Source organism: Anomaloglossus baeobatrachus, chromosome 4 (assembly GCF_048569485.1).
Source record: "Anomaloglossus baeobatrachus isolate aAnoBae1 chromosome 4, aAnoBae1.hap1, whole genome shotgun sequence".
NCBI lineage: Eukaryota > Metazoa > Chordata > Amphibia > Anura > Aromobatidae > Anomaloglossus > Anomaloglossus baeobatrachus.
The window spans coordinates 438,104,569-438,123,586 of NC_134356.1; the positions used below are offsets into that span (position 1 = coordinate 438,104,569).

At 43.9% G+C, this 19,018-nt stretch overlaps 1 protein-coding gene across 1 annotated transcript in view; it reads right to left on the reverse strand.

Annotated features, from left to right (window-relative positions):
• CRABP1 (cellular retinoic acid binding protein 1) overlaps positions 1-19,018 on the reverse strand; it is a 107,255-nt gene that overhangs the window by 46,503 nt on the left and 41,734 nt on the right. The window contains exon 3 of the mRNA XM_075345497.1: positions 515-628. Coding sequence (XP_075201612.1) covers positions 515-628 — 114 coding nt within the window. The remainder of the gene's footprint in view (positions 1-514; positions 629-19,018) is intronic.

Consider the following 19,018-nt stretch of genomic DNA (forward strand, 5'->3'; position numbering starts at 1 on the left):
TTTAAAAAGTTTAAAATAAGTAATAAATTTCGTTCAACTTCACAATTGTGTCCCACTTGTTGATTCTTCACCATAACATTAAAATTTTTATTTTTGTGTTTGAAGCCTGAAATGTGGGAAAAGGTTGAAAAATTCAAGGGAGTCGAATACTTTCGCAAGGCAATGTATAGCAAATTATAAGTGCTCTCCAAATAAATGTTTATTCATAGTGTAATAATATGTTTATGTAATTTTTCTGTATATGTTTGGTTTCAGAATTTATCATTTCTAGATGTTCTTAGAACTTCTACGTTACTGGTAACTTGTGGTGCAAGTAAAGGGATTGTCCAGTCATTAATAATTTTTTTTTAGAATGTTATAAAATAGAAAAAGACATCATACTGACCTTCATTGTTCCCCAATAGTCTCTTTTCTGTCTGCTGTCTTTTTTAATTTTTGAAATTCTAAGCTGTTTTTATTTTTTTTATGACTTTTCAGGAAATACCCAAATATATAGATTATTATATTGTCTCACCAGTATCAATTCATCTCCTATGAGCTCTCGAGTCCAGAAAGTCTTGGGCCCCATCCCATCTACCAGAGTTTGCTTGCAGTAGATCTTATTTTCCTTTTCCCAAACAGGAAAACTCTATTAAACAGAAAAAAGTTAGCTTATGTTATGCATAGGTATATAGAAAGCAAAAGTAATATTATTAGTAATATTTGAAATATGAATGTAAAAAAGCTCTTTACAATTCATTTAGAAACTATTAGCATTTCTATGCAAATACTTTAGTTGTTCCTTTCTGTCTTAATGTAATAAAGAAAAAGCAACACATAAAATCAACTAAAATATGGAAACAAGCAAAACCCAGAATTAAATTTCTAACCCTTGCTAGACACAAGCAGGAGGCTTGGGCGGGGTTGCCAAATCTACGACTTTACCACCATGCTTCAGTGATGGTCAGATTGTTTGACTGGCACTTCCAGGCAGACACAAAACAGTGGGTGGGTCTGGAGCAAAACTCCTCTCCAATACCCCTTAGAAACCTTCCATGGATTGGAAGATGGGAAAAGATACATATTAAGCCCGCAGGGATATTGATGAAGGCTACATTGACGCTGTGGGACAGATTGAGCGTAAAAAACTTGTTGACTACACCTTTTAGCCCGCTTAGCCCCATATTCAACAATCCTAAGTTTCCTCCGGCGACCAAGATGGAGATGTTTTTTCGATGGCACAAAAACTCTGACCTTTGAGTAGTACTTTTATTACACAGTGTACATATCCCTATGCAGGAGGAGTTGGAGGCAATGGATCCCCCTAAGAGACTTTCATGGTTGCAGTATGGACAGTTACAGTCCTTTCTGGAGGGATGGAGGATGGGGGCCAGCGCTCCTTCCCGGTGTTGCCTACTCCATTCGAGGGTTTGTTTCTCTGGGGATCACCACCCCCCCATTTGATTTCTTTGGTCTATAGCTACCTCAATTGGCAAACTAACCTCCCAGGCCCTGGCTATGTCCGGGCATGGGAAAAGGAGTTGGGAACCACTTTCTCGAAGGAGGACAAATAAAAAGCCTTTCTCTTTACCCATAAAATGTCGGTGGCAGGATACGCTCAGGAGAAAAATTACAAGATTCTGGCTCGGTGGTATCTTTCCCCAACCAAAATTCATAAACTATTCCCCTCGGTTTCGGACAGGTGCTGGCGTTGCGGTACGGAAAAGGGGACAATGTCCCATATCTGGTGGGAATGTGACAAAATTAAACCCTTCTGGGACACAGTATTCAGGGCATATGTTAAAATCACAGAAATCCAGGTACAGCCCACCCACCAGGTAGCAATTCTATCCATGTTGCCAGGCTCCATTGGGGTGCAAAAATGAGATCTCAGGTTTTGCCTGATCGCAGCTAGATCAGTAATTTCCAGATACTGGCGAAGGACGGAGACGCCACCTGCTGAGAATTGGTTTAAGGAATTCTCACATATTGCTCTCATGGAGGAACTTTCTGCAATGGCCAACGATACTAATGACATCTATGTCCAGACTTGGCAATCTTGCATTCTGTTCAAAGTAACCCAGGATTTCTCAATGATTTTGATACAGTAAGGGGGGTTTCAGGGCTTTGATGTGTCCCCACTATCCCCAACCTTAACCTTCCTTCCCCCCTTCTTCCTCTCTTCTATCCACCCCCTTTTTTTTTCTCTCTCTCTTCTTTCTCTTTGTCCTATTACATTTCCTTATTCCTTTTCTTCACATCCCATCTCTCTTGTCTACCCTATCTCCCTCCGAGCCTTCCATTTCCTATCCCCCTGTCTCAACACCTGCCTACTACCCTTATATTCCTAAGTCTCGACCTAGTCATGTTTAGGGATTTAAGCCATAAATAATGGTTTGGTTATTTCACATTCTTCTGCTCATTTCCCTCTCTCACCTTATTCTCATCTCCTTCTTTACTATGAGGAGCGGCAGCAGAGACCGGGGAAATATGGTAATGAAGTTAAATACAATGGCTGCGCTACACCCAGGATCTTCCCCAGACCGAAAATTGGAAGTTAGAATAATATTACTAGAAATGCACCCGATAGCAAAAGGTCATATGTACAAAGGGTTTCAGATTTTTTCTTTTAAAAAAGGGTGTTGTTATTGGTTTAGAGACAATGATAAGATTCTGATTTGTAACTCTGTGAAAGAATGTAATTAATTATACTTGAACCTTGGACCCTGCGAGGCCCAATTGTTGCTGTTTCTTCCTTTCCCTTACCTTTTCCCACCGCTTTTCTTATCCTCTCCTTCTTCATATGCTATGCTAGTTAATATGCAACAATTCAATATAAATAGTCTCATCATGAGACAACTACGGGGACGGAAAATCGAATTGAGATTATAGTTATCTGATATGCACCCGAAAGCAAAATGTCATTTGACCAAAGGCCTTTCGGAACTTGTTATAAAGGGAGCTGTTGTTTCTTTAGAGTATATGAAAAGATATTGATTTGTATTTATGCCAACGAATGTAATTGATATTATCTGACTACTGGACCCTGAGAGGGCCTATTTTTTATGTCTCTTCCCTCCCCTTTTTCCTCTTTTCTCACTCTTCCTTTCTTTTCCCCTCCCACATTGTTGTTTATTTTGATTTGAAAAAACTCAATAAAAATGGATTAATCATAAAATCAACTAAAATATCATCTGCCATTCCATCTCTTAAAAGATATTGTCATGCAATTTTCACTAACTTTTAAATGATAATTTATCTTAGTGTTCAGTGATACAAGAAAATTCTGGAAAAAAAACAAAGGGCCATAATCCAGGTAAATACTACCCTGTTTCCCCGAAAATAAGACACTGTCTTATATTTTTTTTTTTGCTACGAAAAAAGCACTAGGTCTTATTGTCAGGGGGTGTCTTATTCTCGAGGAGACATGGTTGGAGGTAGGTTTACCCCCCACAAAAAGAAGACCCCTTCTTCCCAGGATCGTCATACTTACCAGCCCTGGACGTCTGTGTGGCTCTCAGATCTCCCTGTGCTCTCCCAGAAGTTATGCTGCATGCCTCCCCTGCATCTGGCCGACGCACATACTTCAGATCACACACTCACACACACACACACATCAGATAGCATACTCTCATATAGACACACACATACACACACACACACACACACATCAGATTCCACATCATTCCTCCCTGTGATCTCTGTGCAGCATGCTGTCCTCCCCTGCATCTCACTGACACATACATCAGAACACACGCTCACACATCAGGTAGCATACACACGCACACACATCAGATAGCAAACACACATCAGATTTCACAAAATTCCTCCCTGTGACCTCCGGTGGGCGTTCCAGTCAGCTGTGCTGCACGCCATCCTCCTCTGCCTCTTGCCAACACTCACACATCAGAAAGCATACACTCACACATCCCATCGCATACACTCACACATCCCATCGCATACACTCACACACACTCACGATATCGCACATGGCTGTACAATCGCGCGCATACACTCACAACATCCGGAGATACCACTTGCTTCCGGCCATGTGAATATCCTGCAGGTCCTGGAAGCTCACTGCACAGTGTCGCAAGTCCCTCCGGGCGCCAAGAAGCAAGCGATATCGCTGGATGTGGTGAGTGTGTGTATGCGATCTGTAGTGTTTGTGTGTGTGTGTGTGTGTGTATATATGTGATCTGATGTGTATGTTCCGCCGCAGGACCTTGATGCGCTCCCCTGCTCATGGTCGGTGTCTGGGGAATATGATCGGGGGCTCTTCTATCGTCTTTCTTCTGTCCTTTTGGGGGTGTCCGCTGTCAATAATGAAGTGTCCTGCAGGATTCTTTAACTTTTTTACCGCTGCATGGACACTTCATTATTGACCGCGGCTAGATCTTAAGGGTGCTTTACATGCTACGACATCGCTACCGATATATCGTCGGGGTCACGTTGTTAGTGACGGACATCCGGTGCCGGTTGCAACATCGCAGAGTGTGACACCAAGGAGCAACGTGCAACGATCGCAAAATCATTCAAAAACGGTGATCGTTGACAAGTCGCTCCTTTCCTTAATATCGCTGCTGCCACAGGTACGATGTTGTTCATCGTTCCTGCGGCATCACACATCGCTATGCGTGACACTGCAGGAACAACGAACATCTCCTTACCTGCATCCACCGGCAATGAGGAAGGAAGGAGGTGGGCGGGATGTTACTTTTTTTTTTCAGTCTCTGGGGTTGTTGTATGATGAACCTAATGCTGTTGAGCAAGCCGAGAAAACTTTGTTGGCTTTGATCCAGGGTCTGGAACCTGCAGATATATTGTCAGAAGTTTTGTAAGTGGGCGGTCCTTACTGAGTGGAATGATGTGGCCCTTGCGGCTCTCTTTCGGAAGGGGTTGGCAGAGCCTGTAAAGGATGTTATGGTGGGCTTTCCTGTCCCCTCTGGTCTTGATGCTTCTATGTCATTGGCCATTCAGATTGATAGACTTTTGTGTGAACGTAAAACAATGCGAGCAGAGGTGTTGCTCTCAGAGCAGTCTCCGGAGCCTATGCAGTGTGATAAGGTCCTTTCTAGGGTAGAACGGCAGAGTTTTAGATGGCGTAATAAGCTATGTTTCTTCTGTGGAGACGCCTCTCATACTATTTCTGTCTGCCCTAAGCACATGAAACGATTTGCCCGTTCATTTACTTTGGGTAGTATACAGCCTAAGTTTCTTTTGTCGGTTTCTTTGATCTGTTCCCTGTCGTCATTTTCTGCTATGGCTTTTATTGATTCAGTAGCTGCCCTGAGTTTGATAGATTTTGGGTTTGCTGAGCGTTGTGATTTCCCTATGGTACCTTTGCATGCTCATATCCCTTTGAGGGATATTGATGCTACTCCTTTAGCTAAAAATAAGCCCCAGTTTTGGACTCAGGTGACGATGCGGGTCGCACCTGACCATCAGGAGGTTTGTAGGTGTTTGGTCTTGCATAATTTGCATGATATTTTGGTACTGGGATTCCCTTGGTTGCAAACCCATAATTCAGTTCTGAATTGGACATACTTGTCTGTGACTAGTTGGGGCTGCCAATGTGTGCCTAGTAATACTCCTGTTTTGTCTATTTCATCTCAGACACAGGAGGTCCCTGACTATTTGATGGATTTCATGGATGTATTTAATGAGACCGAGGCTGCGTCCTTGCCTCCGCATAGGGACTATGATTGCGCTGTTGAATTAGTGGCTGGATGTAAATTTCCTAAGGACGGCTTTTCAATTTATCTGTACCTGAACATGTTGCTATGTGGACTTATATTAAGGAGTCTTTGGAAAAGGGTCACATCAGACCGTCTTCTTCGCCTTTGGGTGCCGTTTTTTTCTTTGTGGCCAAGGAGGATGACTCATTGTGGGCCTGTATTGACTATCGTCTCCTTAATAGAATTACTGTTAAATATCAGTATCCATTGTCTCTGATTTCCGACCTGTTTTCCAGAGTGAAGGGTGCTAGTTGGTTTACTAAGCTCGATCTTTGGGGAGCGTATAATCTCATTCGCATTAAGCAGGTGATGAATGGAAGATGGCATTTAATACCCCTGAGGCATTTTGTGTATCTAGTGATGCCCTTTGGGCTCACTAATGCCCCTTCCGTCTTTCCAATCTTTCATGAACGATATTTTCCGGGACTTGACAAGTTTTTGATTGTCTATTTGGGTGATATTTTGATTTTTTCTGACAACTGGGATTCTCATGTTGAACAGGTTCAGACAGTGTTTCAGGTTCTCAGGGACAATGCGTTATATATATATCAAGGGATCGAAATGTCTTTTTGGCGTACAAAAGCTCTCTTTTTTGGGGTTTATTTTGTTCCCATCTTCTATTGAGATGGATCCGGTCAAGGTCCAGGCCATTCATGATTGGGTTCAGCCTACTTCTTTGAAAGCCCTTCAGAAGTTTTTGGGTTTTGCTAATTTCTATCATAAATTCATTGGCAATTTTTCCAGTATTGTCAAGCCATTAACTGATTTGACCAAAAAGGGAGCTGATGTTGTGAATTGGTCTCCAGAGGCAGTCTTGGCTTTTCGGGAGCTTAAAAGGAGGTTTACTTCTGCTCCAGTCTTGCGGCAACCTGATATGTCTATTCCATTTCAGGTGGAGATCAATGTGTCAGAGATCGGAGCTGGGGCTGTCTTGTCTCAAAGAGACCCTGTGACCTCTAAAATTAGACCCTATGATTTCTTTTCCCAGAATTTTCACCACCAGAAAGAAATTATGATGTGGGGAATCGGGAATTGTTGGCTATGAAGTGGGCCTTTGAAGAATGGTGACATTGGCTGGAGGGGGTGAGACATCAAATTGTTGTACTCACTGATCATAAGAATTTGATCTATCTGGAATCTGCCAGGAGGTTGAATCCCAGGCAGGCTAGATGGGCCTTGTTTTTAATTTTGTGGTCTCTTATATTCCGGGCACTAAGAATGTTAAGGTGGATGCCCTTTCTAGGAGTTTCTTTGCTGATTCTCTGGATGTGACCGAGCCTGCTAACATCCTGCATGAGGGAGTGATTCTCTCCGCGATTTCACCTGATTTGAGACTTGCTCTTGAGGAATTTTAGGAGAACAAACCTGAAAAATGTCCTGTGGGGAATTTGTATGTTCCTGACCAATGAAGGAGTAAAGTGATGTCTGAAATTCATTGTTCTGTGTTGACTGGTCATCCTGGGATTTTTGGCACTAGGGATTTGGTGAGTAGGTCCTTTTGGTGGCCTTCTCTATCTCATGAGGTGAGGAGTTTTGTGCAATCCTGTGGGATCTGTTCAAGATCCAAGCCTTGTTGTTCTCGTTCTAGTGGACTGTTATTTCAATTGCCGGTGCCTAAGAGACTATGGACTCACATCTCAATGGATTTTATTTTCAATCTCCCTGTTTCTGAGGGGATGATGGTTATTTGGGTAATCTGTGATAGATTTTCCAAAATGATTCATTTGGTGCCACTGACTAAGTTGCCATCAGCTTCGGAGCTGGTGCCTTTGTTTCTTCTTCAGGTGTTTTGTTTGAATGGTATTCCTGAGAACGTTGTGTTCGACAGGATAGTCCAGTTTGTGTCTAGATTTTGGAGAGCTTTTTGTTCTAGGCTGGGAATTGAGATGTCCTTTCCTCCGCGTTTCATCCGCAGACCAATGGACAGACTGGGAGAACAAATCAGACTTTGGAAACCTATTTGAGATGTGTTGTGTCGGCTGATCAGGATGACTGGGTTTCTTTTTTGTCTTAGGCCGAATTTGCTCTTAATAATAGAACTAGTTCGGCCACTTTGATGTCTCCTTTCTTATGCAATTTCAGGTTTCATCTTCGGTTTTCTTCTTCAGCCTGCCCGGTTGTTGATTCTGCAGTTGAGAAAATGCAGCAAATTTGGGATCAAGTGGTGGATAAATTGTCCCACTCCCAGGAAAATGCCCGACGGTTTGCCAACTGGCGTAGGACTGTGAGTCCCTGGTTGTCTTCCAGACATGTTCCTATGAAAGTTTCTTCTCCGAAATTTAAGCCAAGGTTTATTGGACCTTATAAGATTTTGGAGATAAATAATCCTGTTCCTTTCCGTTTGGCTCTCCCAGAGATTTTCAAGTTTCACAATGTCTTTCATAAGTCTTTGTTGAAAAAGTATGTTGAACCAGTAGTGTCCATGGCTGCACCTTCTGATCCTGTGCTGGTCGAAGGGGATCTCGAATATGTAGTGGAGAAGATTTTGAATTCCCGTATTACCAGACAGAAGCTCCAGTACCTGGTCAAGTGGAAAGGTTATGGTCAGGAGGATAATTCTTGAGTGGTTGCTTCCAACATACATACTGATCGCTTGATCCGTGCTTTTCATCAAGCCCATCTTGACAAACCCGGGGGTTCTGGTGAGGGTCCAGTGACCTTTCCTCAAGGGGGAGGTACTGTTGTGAATACATTTGAATTAGATTCCAGTTTGGGGCTCCCTCTTGTGGTCAGTGCTGGTAGTGGTGTTGACTTGCTGAATGGGAACCAGCCAGCTGATGAGGAATGGCAATCAGCCCATTCGGATTGGGCCTATATAGCTGAGTAGTGTTCTCTTGTTCGTGGCCGGTGCTCAATGTATCTCATGTGTGCTAATGACATTCTGAAACCAGCCCTTTTCTCTGTGTCTACCAGAACTCCTCTTAGATAAGTTGGCCTTTGTACCTCTGCTTATGGTTTTCACTTTCTTGTTATTCTGCCTGTGTGAAGTTCTTGGTGAAATTGGATCATTCCCTGCTGGGAGTATCTGGGTACCTTGCTCCATGTTCTGCTGTGTATTGTGTTTTGTCATGCTTGGTGTAAAATTCAGTCCCTCCTCTATATCTGTGTTTTTCTTGGATCCCATTAACACCAGAGTACTGATATAGTGGGGGAGAGCCTGTGTAGTCTCAGTATTTTTCCATATCAGGCGTGCTGGTATTTACTAGTGTTTTTAGGGCTGCAGTCAGTACTCTTTCCTATCCTTTTCTATGTAGATATGTAGATAGTTTGGGCCTCATCTTTGTGGAATCTGTTCTCTAGCTACATATTGTGTTTTCTTAAATCACCATAGTCTTTTCATGTGGGGAGGCTATCTATATCTTTCGGGACTGCTCCGAGGCATATTACCTTTTCTAATATTTCTCTCTGTAAGAATATTTAGTTCTCCGGCTTTGTCGACACGACCAGGTGATCGTAGACACGCCCTATGGCTACTTCTAGTTGTGTGCCAGTATTAGGTCTGCAGTCCGTTAAGGTTCCAGCCACTCTGGTTATTTTTTGGGTTTCCAAGTTATTGTCCTTTTTCTGATCCTCCTCGGTCACTTAATCATAACACTCAATATTTACAGCGTTGACCTATAGTATATTTTTAAAGACTTCTGACATACTTCATATCAGTTTGTGGAGAGAAGACCTCAGCACTAGAGTTGAGCGTGTATCCAACTATTCATACTCGCTATACTCATAACGAGTACTGTCTAATACTTGCGTATTCATTCCGTGTGCAATGCAAGTCAATGGGGAATACTCGCAAATTAACGAGTAACCCAAATGTCGCACTATTCACTACTCACACGAATAGTACGGCATTCGGGTTACTTGTTACATTGCGAGTATTCCCCATTGACTTGCATTGCGTATGCTATTCGGAATGAATATTCAAGTATTAGACAGTACTCGTTATGAGCATAGTGAGTATGAATAGTTAGGTACTCGCTCAACTCTACTCAGCACCAATAAGACTAAAAGAGATTGAGCTGCTGCAATTTTATTCTAGACCAGTACCACAGTAAAATCCAAACAATCTGCATGTGTGAACAGTGACTTATGCAAGCCACAAGTGTGCAATTTTACCATCAAGCTCCTTTTGCACCTGTGATGTCTCCATTTAATGGAGGTCTTGCTGCATCCTGGCAGTGCATTAGTTTTTTGGCCTGAGCAGTTTACATCTTCTGCCATTAGTCTGTGAGTATTTGCTTAGCTTTTGGAGGATTTAATTCCTCTTTTTTGTTGTTGTTTTTTATTTATATACATATATGATATATTAGTGTAGGGACCCACAAAAATGAGGATCCGTGACGTGGATTGTGGGCTTCCGTACTATGGCCATATTACCTACCAATACCTCATATATTTATTTATTCTTTTGCACAGAACATTTTATACAGGATGCAGCCAGGCCTCTTTTTGTTAGGCCTTGAATACTATAGATCACTGTCCCTGCATGGAACACATATATAGTACTGGCACAGCCCGCTTGCATCTATATGGATGGGCGTAACGAATAGGCTGCTTAACAGATACTGTGAACCTGCATGTGTGAACAGTGACCTATGCAAGCCACAAGTGTGCAATTTTACCATCAAGCTCCTTTTGCACCTGTGATGTCTCCATTTAATGGAGGTCTTGCTGCATCCTGGCAGTGCATTCGTTTTTTGGCCTGGGCAGTTTACATCTTCTGCCATTAGTCTGTGAGTATTTGTTTAAAATCCAAACAATCCAACATTTCAACCTCAACGAGGTTATCTCCCAGTACAAGCTGCCGTCCCCCACCTGGCGCCTCCACCTCCATCACCTATACCTTTGGCACCATCCACACAGGTTAGCCTTTATCATTTATCATAGAATACTTTGTACCCCCCTCTCCTGCTCCTTTTTTTTTCTCTTCCCTCTTTCCTGTTTACCCTAATTCCTCATGAGCACCATCCTTGAATGTGATATTCCGGCTAACATATCTTCTACATGGTTACTGACCTCTGTTATCCATCTCCATCCCCCTCTATCCACTATTCTCTAAGTCCCCTCCTCATGATCTCTCCAACCTTTGTCTCAACATTTCTTCCTTTACCTGTTGCAGCCATTTTTGTCTTGTATTTCGTCATATATGTTCCTCACTCTTCCCCTGCCTATCCATTCCCCACTCCCTATCTTTAGTTCATCCCCTTCGCCCCTGTAGCGTATTCGTATTGTAATATCAAGCTTAAATATTTCTATATTTTTGGATTAATATTTTTATACTTTCAGATCAAAGCCCGTCTTGTAACCTAACATCACAATGTGATTCGGCACTACAATTTAATTTTTATATATGCATGTGTCATTCTAGATATTGTTTTCATTTTGTATATTTTGTATATATTGGATATATTGCACATAGTTTGAATATTATTTCTTGCACAACAGATATCCTTAAAAAAGACCTCGCTGAGGTCAACATGTTGGATTGTTTGTATTTTACTGTGGTGCCTGTCTGGAATACAATTTTCACATTGCAGCAGCTCAATCTCCTTTAATCTTATTGGTGCTGAGGTCTTCTCCCCACAAACGGGGACTTGGTCCTTTCCTCGAGCACAATACTCTATGTTAAGAGTGCCAGCTTCTTTCCAAATACTGAATATCAGGTTCTGGGCCAAATCCCATTCTTGCCTAATCAGTGATTCGAGTTTATTACAGCTTTTTGCTGTTTGAGACACCAGGAAGTATAATTGTCCGGAACAGAAGAAAGTGAGCACTACCACGTGTCTTGTGTCATGCCAACAGTAAAGCATCCTGAGACCTTTTATGTTTGAGGTTGTTTTTCATCCAAGGCAGTGGACTCATTCACAGTTTAGACTAAGAATAGTATCTAAACATCCTCCAAGAGCAACTTCTCCTAATGATCCAGGAACAATGATGAGCAGACTCAGACTGTAAATGTCCGGATCCACGCGGTTTCAAAAATACCTGGGCACCAGACCCGGGCCTGTGATTCTGGGTGTTTGATCCAGATAGGGTACTCGAGAAATTAAAAAAATAAAGGAAAAATAAAGAAAATAAGAATGAACCGAGCGCTTCATACTTACCGAGGCTCCGTATCAGCTGTACACTGCTCCCACGGCTTCTCATTCACTCACTTCCTGGGTCGCTCATCATTGCTCATCGCATATGCACTGCTTTCCCCACCCACTGGCGGTCCTGGCGACTGTGATTGGTTGCAGTCAGACGTGCCCCCAGACTGTGTGACAGCGTCTGCCTGCAACCAATGACAGGCACTGTCTGCGAGTCACTATCGTGGTATAAAAAAAAAATATAAATAATACAAGTGGCGTAGGGTCCCCCCATATTATGTTACCCAGCACAGATAAACCATATGGCTACAGGGTGCAGCTCCCAGCCCTCTGCTTATCTAGGCTGTGTATCAAAAAAGAGGAACCGCATGCGGCTTTTATTTTAATTATTTAAATAAATAATTTAAAAAATGGCATGCGGTTCCTCCCAATTTTGATACCCAGCCATGATAAAACCCAACAGCTGTGGACAGGTATTCTCAGACTGGGGAGGCCTATGGTTATTGGGCCACCAGCCTAAAAATTGCAACCTGTAGCTGCCCGAGATGTTGCATCCATTAGATGTGACAAGCTTGGCACTTTACCCTACTCTTCCAGATTGCACTGATGCGGTGGAAATCGAGGAAAGAGGGGTTAATAACAGCACACAACTGTCATCAAGCCCAAAATTATTGATGGGAAGGGGTCTATGAGACACCCCCCCATCACTAATCTTATAAGTAAAGAAATACACAAACACTGAAAAAATCCTTTATTTGGAATAAAAACACCCTCTTTCACCACTTTATTAACCCAAAAAACACCCCTGCAGGTCCAATGTACAGTCATGGCCAAAAGTTTTGAGAATGCCACCAAAATTATATTTTCACATGATCTGTTGCCCTCTGGTTTTTAATTGTGTTTGTCTGATGTTTACATCACATACAGAAATATAATTGCAATCATATTATGAGTACCAAAAGGTTATATTGACAGTTAGAATGAGTTAATGCAGCAAGTCAATATTTGCAGTGTTGACCCTTCTTCAGGACCTCTGCAATTCTCCCTGGCATGCTCTCAATCAACTTCTGGATCAAATCTTGACTGATAGCTGTCCATTCTTGCATAAGCAATGCTTGCATTTTGCCAGAATTTGTTGGTTTTTGTTTGTCCACCTGTCTCTTGATGATTGCCCACAAGTTCTCAATGGGATTAAGATCTGGGGAGTTTCCAGGCCATGGACCCAAAATCTCTATGTTTTGTTCCATGAGCCATTTAGTGATCACCTTTGCTTTATGGCAAGGTGCTCCATCATGCTGGAAAAGGCATTGTTGGGCGCCAAACTGCTCTTGGACAGTTGGGAGAAGTTGCTTTTGGAGGACATTCTGGTACCATTCTTTATTCATGGCTGTGTTTTTAGGCAAGACTGTGAGTGAGCCGATTCCCTTGGCTGAGAAGCAACCCCACACATGAATCGTTTCAGGATGCTTAACAGTTGGCATGAGACAAGACTGGTGGTAGCGCTCACCTCTTCTTCTCCTAATAAGCTGTTTTCCAGATGTCCCAAACAATCGAAAAGGGGATTCATCTGAGAAAATGACTTTACCCCCGTCCTCAGCAGTCCACTCCCTGTACCTTTTGCAGAATATCAGTCGGTCCCTGATGTTTTTTCTGGAGAGAAGTGGCTTCTTTGCTGCCCTCCTTGAAACCAGGCCTTGCTCAAGCAGTCTCCGCCTCACAGTGCGTGCAGAAGCACTCACACCAGCCTGCTGCCATTGCTGAGCTAGCTCGGCACTGCTGGTAGTCCGATCCCGCAGCTGAAACAGTTTTAAGATACGGTCCTGGCATTTGCTGGTCCTTCTTGGGCACCCTGGAGCCTTTTTGGCAACAATGGAAGTTCTTGATGATGTGATAGATTGTTGACTGAGCTGCAATCTTTGTAGCTGCGATACTCTTCCCTGTTAGGCCATTTTTGTGCAGAGCAATGATGGCTGCACGTGTTTATTTAGAGATAACCATGGTTAACTGAAGAGAAACAATGATACCAAGCACCAGCCTCCTTTTAAAGTGTCCAGTGGTGTCATTCTTACTTAATCATGACTGATTGATCGCCAGCCCTGTCCTCATCAACACCCACACCTGTGTTAATGGAACAATCACTAAAACAATGTTAGCTGCCCCATATTAAGGCAGGAATGCAATGATGTTGAAATGTGTTTTGGGGGTTAAAGTTCATTTTCTTAGCCAATATTGACTTTGCAAGTAATTGCTGTTAAGCTGATCACTCTTTATGACATTCTGGAGTATATGCAAATTGCCATTAGAAAAACTTAAGCAGTAGACTTTGTAAAAATTAATATTTGTATCATTCTCAAAACTTTTGGCCATGACTGTAATCCATACGAGGTCCCACGATGGTCCTGGCTCATCCGAGCGTAGAGAGACCGAAAACATGTTCAATCATGAACGAGGAGGCTCAGGATGACAGATCTCTGCGCCCGTGAGGTTTCTTACTGGCCACTATAATCATGACAGAAGGGGCTTCACCCCTGCTGCACCCCACCATCTAGGTTTCTTACCCCCAAACTCCTGATTATAAACAATTCCATGCCCACGTAGACTTAGAAAAAGAATGTTTATTCCATCTGGAAAACTTCGGGCTGCATTTTGAACACGCCTATCACGTGACAAATTGCGTCATACCTGGAAGGAACCCATACATTCTAGCATCTACATTTATTTTTAGCGCACGATCTAGATGCACGCAGCGCTGGAAGTGAATGTGTGAACTGGTAGCAGCTTGGCGCCATGACAGAGCCTTGGTGAGTACAACGCACACACTCCTATCCCCCATCCCTTCCACCAACATTTTTAATTGCTGGATTCTGGTCTCCATAGAATTATATGGGTACTGGTTTCTGGACCAGAACCGTTTTGTTTTTTTTTAAATTTAGCAGGGACCCGCTGGTCCCATTTAACTACGAGTCCGCTCATTTCTATTCTATTATCTATATCTATATCTATTCTATTTTCTATCCAGGAGCAATTTGATGATGAGCACTGCTTTTTCCACTGTCATAGAGACCATGTCACAGGACAAAAGTTATAACTAAGTGGCTTAGTGAACAAAACCTTTAAACTGTGACTCAATAGACAGGAAATTCTAAAGATCTCAATCCCTTTAAGAACTTGTGGTCAATCCTAAAAAAAGCAGGTAGAAAAACAAAAGCACAGAAATTATAATAAAATTCAAGTCCTGATTAGACAAGAATGGTTTGTTATCAGTCAGGATTTGACCAAGATGCTGATATCCAGCATGTCAGGATTAATTTCACAAGTCTTGAAAAGAGCTAAAAACACTGAAACATTAAACTTTGTGAAAACCAAAAATTGTGTCCATATCAAAACTTTTGTATATGCAATCTCAAAATAATATTCTCCTGAGTGTATGTGCGGTGCCCCTGAGGCTCTGGTCGTCACACGGTACTGTACCTCAATTAAGGTGCGGTATCTATCTCAGGTAATGGGGGTTTGTTCACCGGTGTTCCACATACACACACATTCACACACTACATACAGCTTAGGAGCCTACATACAGGGTGGGATGGCTCAGGGTAGGCAAGGGAGTGGCCATCACAATCATGGGACTTCCCCGGTCACTGAAGCCAGCCACCTGGGGAGCCCGGGGCTTGGAGTGGGAGCTCAGCCAGGGTACCTAACTGCTGAGGGGGACACCCTAGAAATAGGACACTCTCTCTCCTTCTCTCTTCAAACACCGGTGGTGGCCCTTTGCTTGCCTGGGATTGACTTGAACCCATCACGGCGGTGACCAGTACTACTGGGCTGGTGACCGAAGCTGTGAGTAAACTACACCTTGAACCCGCAGAGACTGTTTTGGCTTATCCTTACCGGCGTCGCCGCCCAGCGCTTAGGCGCCAACTGCCATTACTCCCTCCTTTCTTCATCCACCTGGGGCCCGCACCGTCTGTGGGGAGCGACACCATCCCGGCTGTTGTAACATCTGCCACGGTGAGGAATCCTGCAGCGGCAGCTACTCCTGGCCGCATACCACAGGTGGCATCATGACAAACTTTCCCAAATACCGTGCTTCCCCCATTATTTACTGTATGCCTCGGGGCAACGGAACCGGTCAAGGCCACCCGTGACATCGCCTGACCTGACCCGAAATGGCCCGGCAACGAGTAGATTACCCACATGCCCCGTGGGGTGCTACATTTGGCGTCACGAACAGGATATCGTGCCCATCAAACCGAGTACTGTGCACCTACAGAACTGTGTTAAACCTGATAATTTGGCGTTGAATCGTTCATTTGCAAAAAGAACAGTCACCATTTATCAATCCGTGCGGGAAAAGAAGGGGCGTGCTTCGTGGGCGGAACCCGTAAAAGAGCGCAAAGGCGTGGGAGGAGCCCAGATAAGCACGCGAAAAGAGAGAATCCTGCTGCTGGAAGTATATCTGAGGAGGAGAAGCAAGCTGCTCCTGCTGCTGAGGCTGTAGCACCAATAGTGGCTCCAGTGATACTGTTTTACATGCCATACCTCCCAGGAGCCGCTTGGCTACCCCAGTATTTGGGAGAGGCTTATACTCTGACCGATTTCAAGGAGAAACTTTACAGTTTATTTCGTATGTATCTAATGACGGAGGACCAAAAGACCAGCATCCTTATTGGCCAACTAACTGGAGCGGCTTGGCCTGAAGTTAAGTCCTGGCCGGAGACCGATAAAATGGTGTTGAAAGATATCCTGACTAAACTCAAAGAAACCTTCGACACTCCTATAGCATCTAAGATTAAAATGCGATTTTATGGATGTAAGCAAAGGGTACAGGATAGTATCCGGGATTATGCTCTTAATCTTCAAGAAGCAACAGGTGGAACCGGGAGAGAGAGCGGATGAAAACCGCCTGTTAATCGACCAGTTTATTGAGGGACTGTTGTCTGATAATCTTCGCACCCAGCTCCACATCTTGGCCATGCAGCACTCTGACATCAGCTTTGCAGAGTTTAAAGATCGGGCCATCCGGGTGCTGCGTGAACCAGCTCATGACAACGCTGTACTTCAACAACCCAGGATGATACCAGCGACCCCGGTGGAGGTAGAGGCCAAAGAGCAAACCTTGGGTAAAGATTCCATCAACGAGCTGTGGCTCCAGATCCTGGAACTGAGCAAAGGCATGACTACTCTGATCAAGGTAATGCAGACCAAGACCGGGACTCAGCAACCGGTGACCATTGAACTGGCTTCCAGTGCTGATGATCTCCCCTGGTGGCAACGTGGGAAGAACCCGCCGCCCCCAGCAACTGACCGTTATGATGCTGATGGGCAGCCCATCTGCCGCCAATGCGGTAAATCAGGATATTATGCCAGAGAATGTCCAGTGATCGTGCCAAGCCAGGGGGACTGAACTGGCCCTCTGGAAACACCAGCAACGAAGCAAGAATAATTGTTAATGTTTTTCATATGCAGAATGTTTTCTCATTGGTGATATTTTCTGACTTGAAATGTTTTGATAACCTGTGACCGGTATTGTTGAAAATGTTTGAAATGTTTTGAACTTATTGCTGCCTCCCAAAAAGGGAAGGATGTTTTCTTGTTAACCTGCTACATGCATATAAAAATTGCGGTGTTAATTGTGTTTTGTTGCAGCCCGGAAGTGCTGCCATTTGTCATGGGGGAATGTGGTGCCCCTGAGGCTCTGGTCGCCACAGGGTACTGCACCTCAATTAAGGTGCGGTATCTATCTCAGGTAAGGGAGGGTTGGTCACTGGTGTTCCACATTAACACACTACATACAGCTTTGGAGCCTTCTCACAGGGTGGGATGGCTCAGGGTAGGCAGGGGAGTGGCCATCACGATCAAGGGACTTCTCTGGTCACTGAAGACAGCCACCTGGGGGTAGATATAGGCTCAACATACTCACATCAAGGAAAAAAGAGAAAAAGGAGACAGCACGATCTGAAATTGGCATGCATCATATAAAAAGTGAAAATTCACAGATTTATTCCAACTGTACTATAATAAAAAAAAATGAGATACTCACATCAAGAGCAGATCCGTCTGGACCATAGTTCTGGCAAGACATCTCTTGAAAGCTTGGAGTTTACAAGGCCCAGGGCTTGGAGCGGGAGCTCAGCCAGGGTACCTAACTGCTGAGGGGGACACCCTAGAAATAGGACACTCTCCTCTCTTCAAATTCCAGTGGTGGCCCTTTGCTTGCCTGGGATTAATCAAAGCCCATCATGGCAGTGACCAGTACTACTGGGCTGGCGACTGAAGATGTGAGTAAACTACACCTTGAACCTGCAGAGACTGTTTTGGCTTGTCCTTACCGGCGTTGCCGTCCAGCGCTTAGGTGCCAACTGCTAATACTACCTCCTTTCTTCATCCACCTGGGGCCCGCTCCACCTATGAGGAGCGACACCATCCTGGCTGCTGTAACACCTGCCCTGGTGAGGAATCCTGCAGCGGCAGCTACTCCTGGCCGCATACCACAGGTGGCGTCACGACAAACTTTCCCAAATACCCTGCTTCCACCACCATTTACTGTAAGCCTCGGGGCAACTGAACCGGGCAAGGACACCCATGATATCGCCTGACCTGACCCGAAACGGCCCGGCAACGAGTAGGCTAACCACCTGTCCCATGGTGCGCTACATATGCAGCTCTAGAAAGCCATCTCTTCTTGACTTTTTTTGTTTATCTGGAGTTCTTAAAGGTTACTGATTCAGGTTGTTTTCAGATACATACAGTAAAGACCAAACGTTTGGACACACCTCATTCAAAAAGTTTTCTTTTTTTAATGACTCTGAAAATTGTAGATTCACATCGAAAGCATCAAAACTATGAATTAAGACATGTGGAATGAAATACTTAACAAAAAAGTATGAAACAACTGAAAATATGTCTTATATTCTAGGTTCTTCAAAGTAGCCACCTTTTGCTTTGATTACTGCTTTGCACACTCTTGGCATTCTCTTGATGAGCTTCAAGAGGTAGTCACCGGAAATGCGGCCCCCTCCCGCAGCCAAGAATATCAGCCCGCCGCTGCCCCGAGAATGTTGCATCCATTATGCGACAGTCCCGATGCGTTACTTGCTCTTCCAGATTTCCGTGATGCGGTGGCAATCAGGGTAATAATGAGTTAATGGCAGTGCATCGCTGCCACTAAGTCCTAGCTTAATCATGGCAGCGTCTATGAGACAGCTTTCATGATTA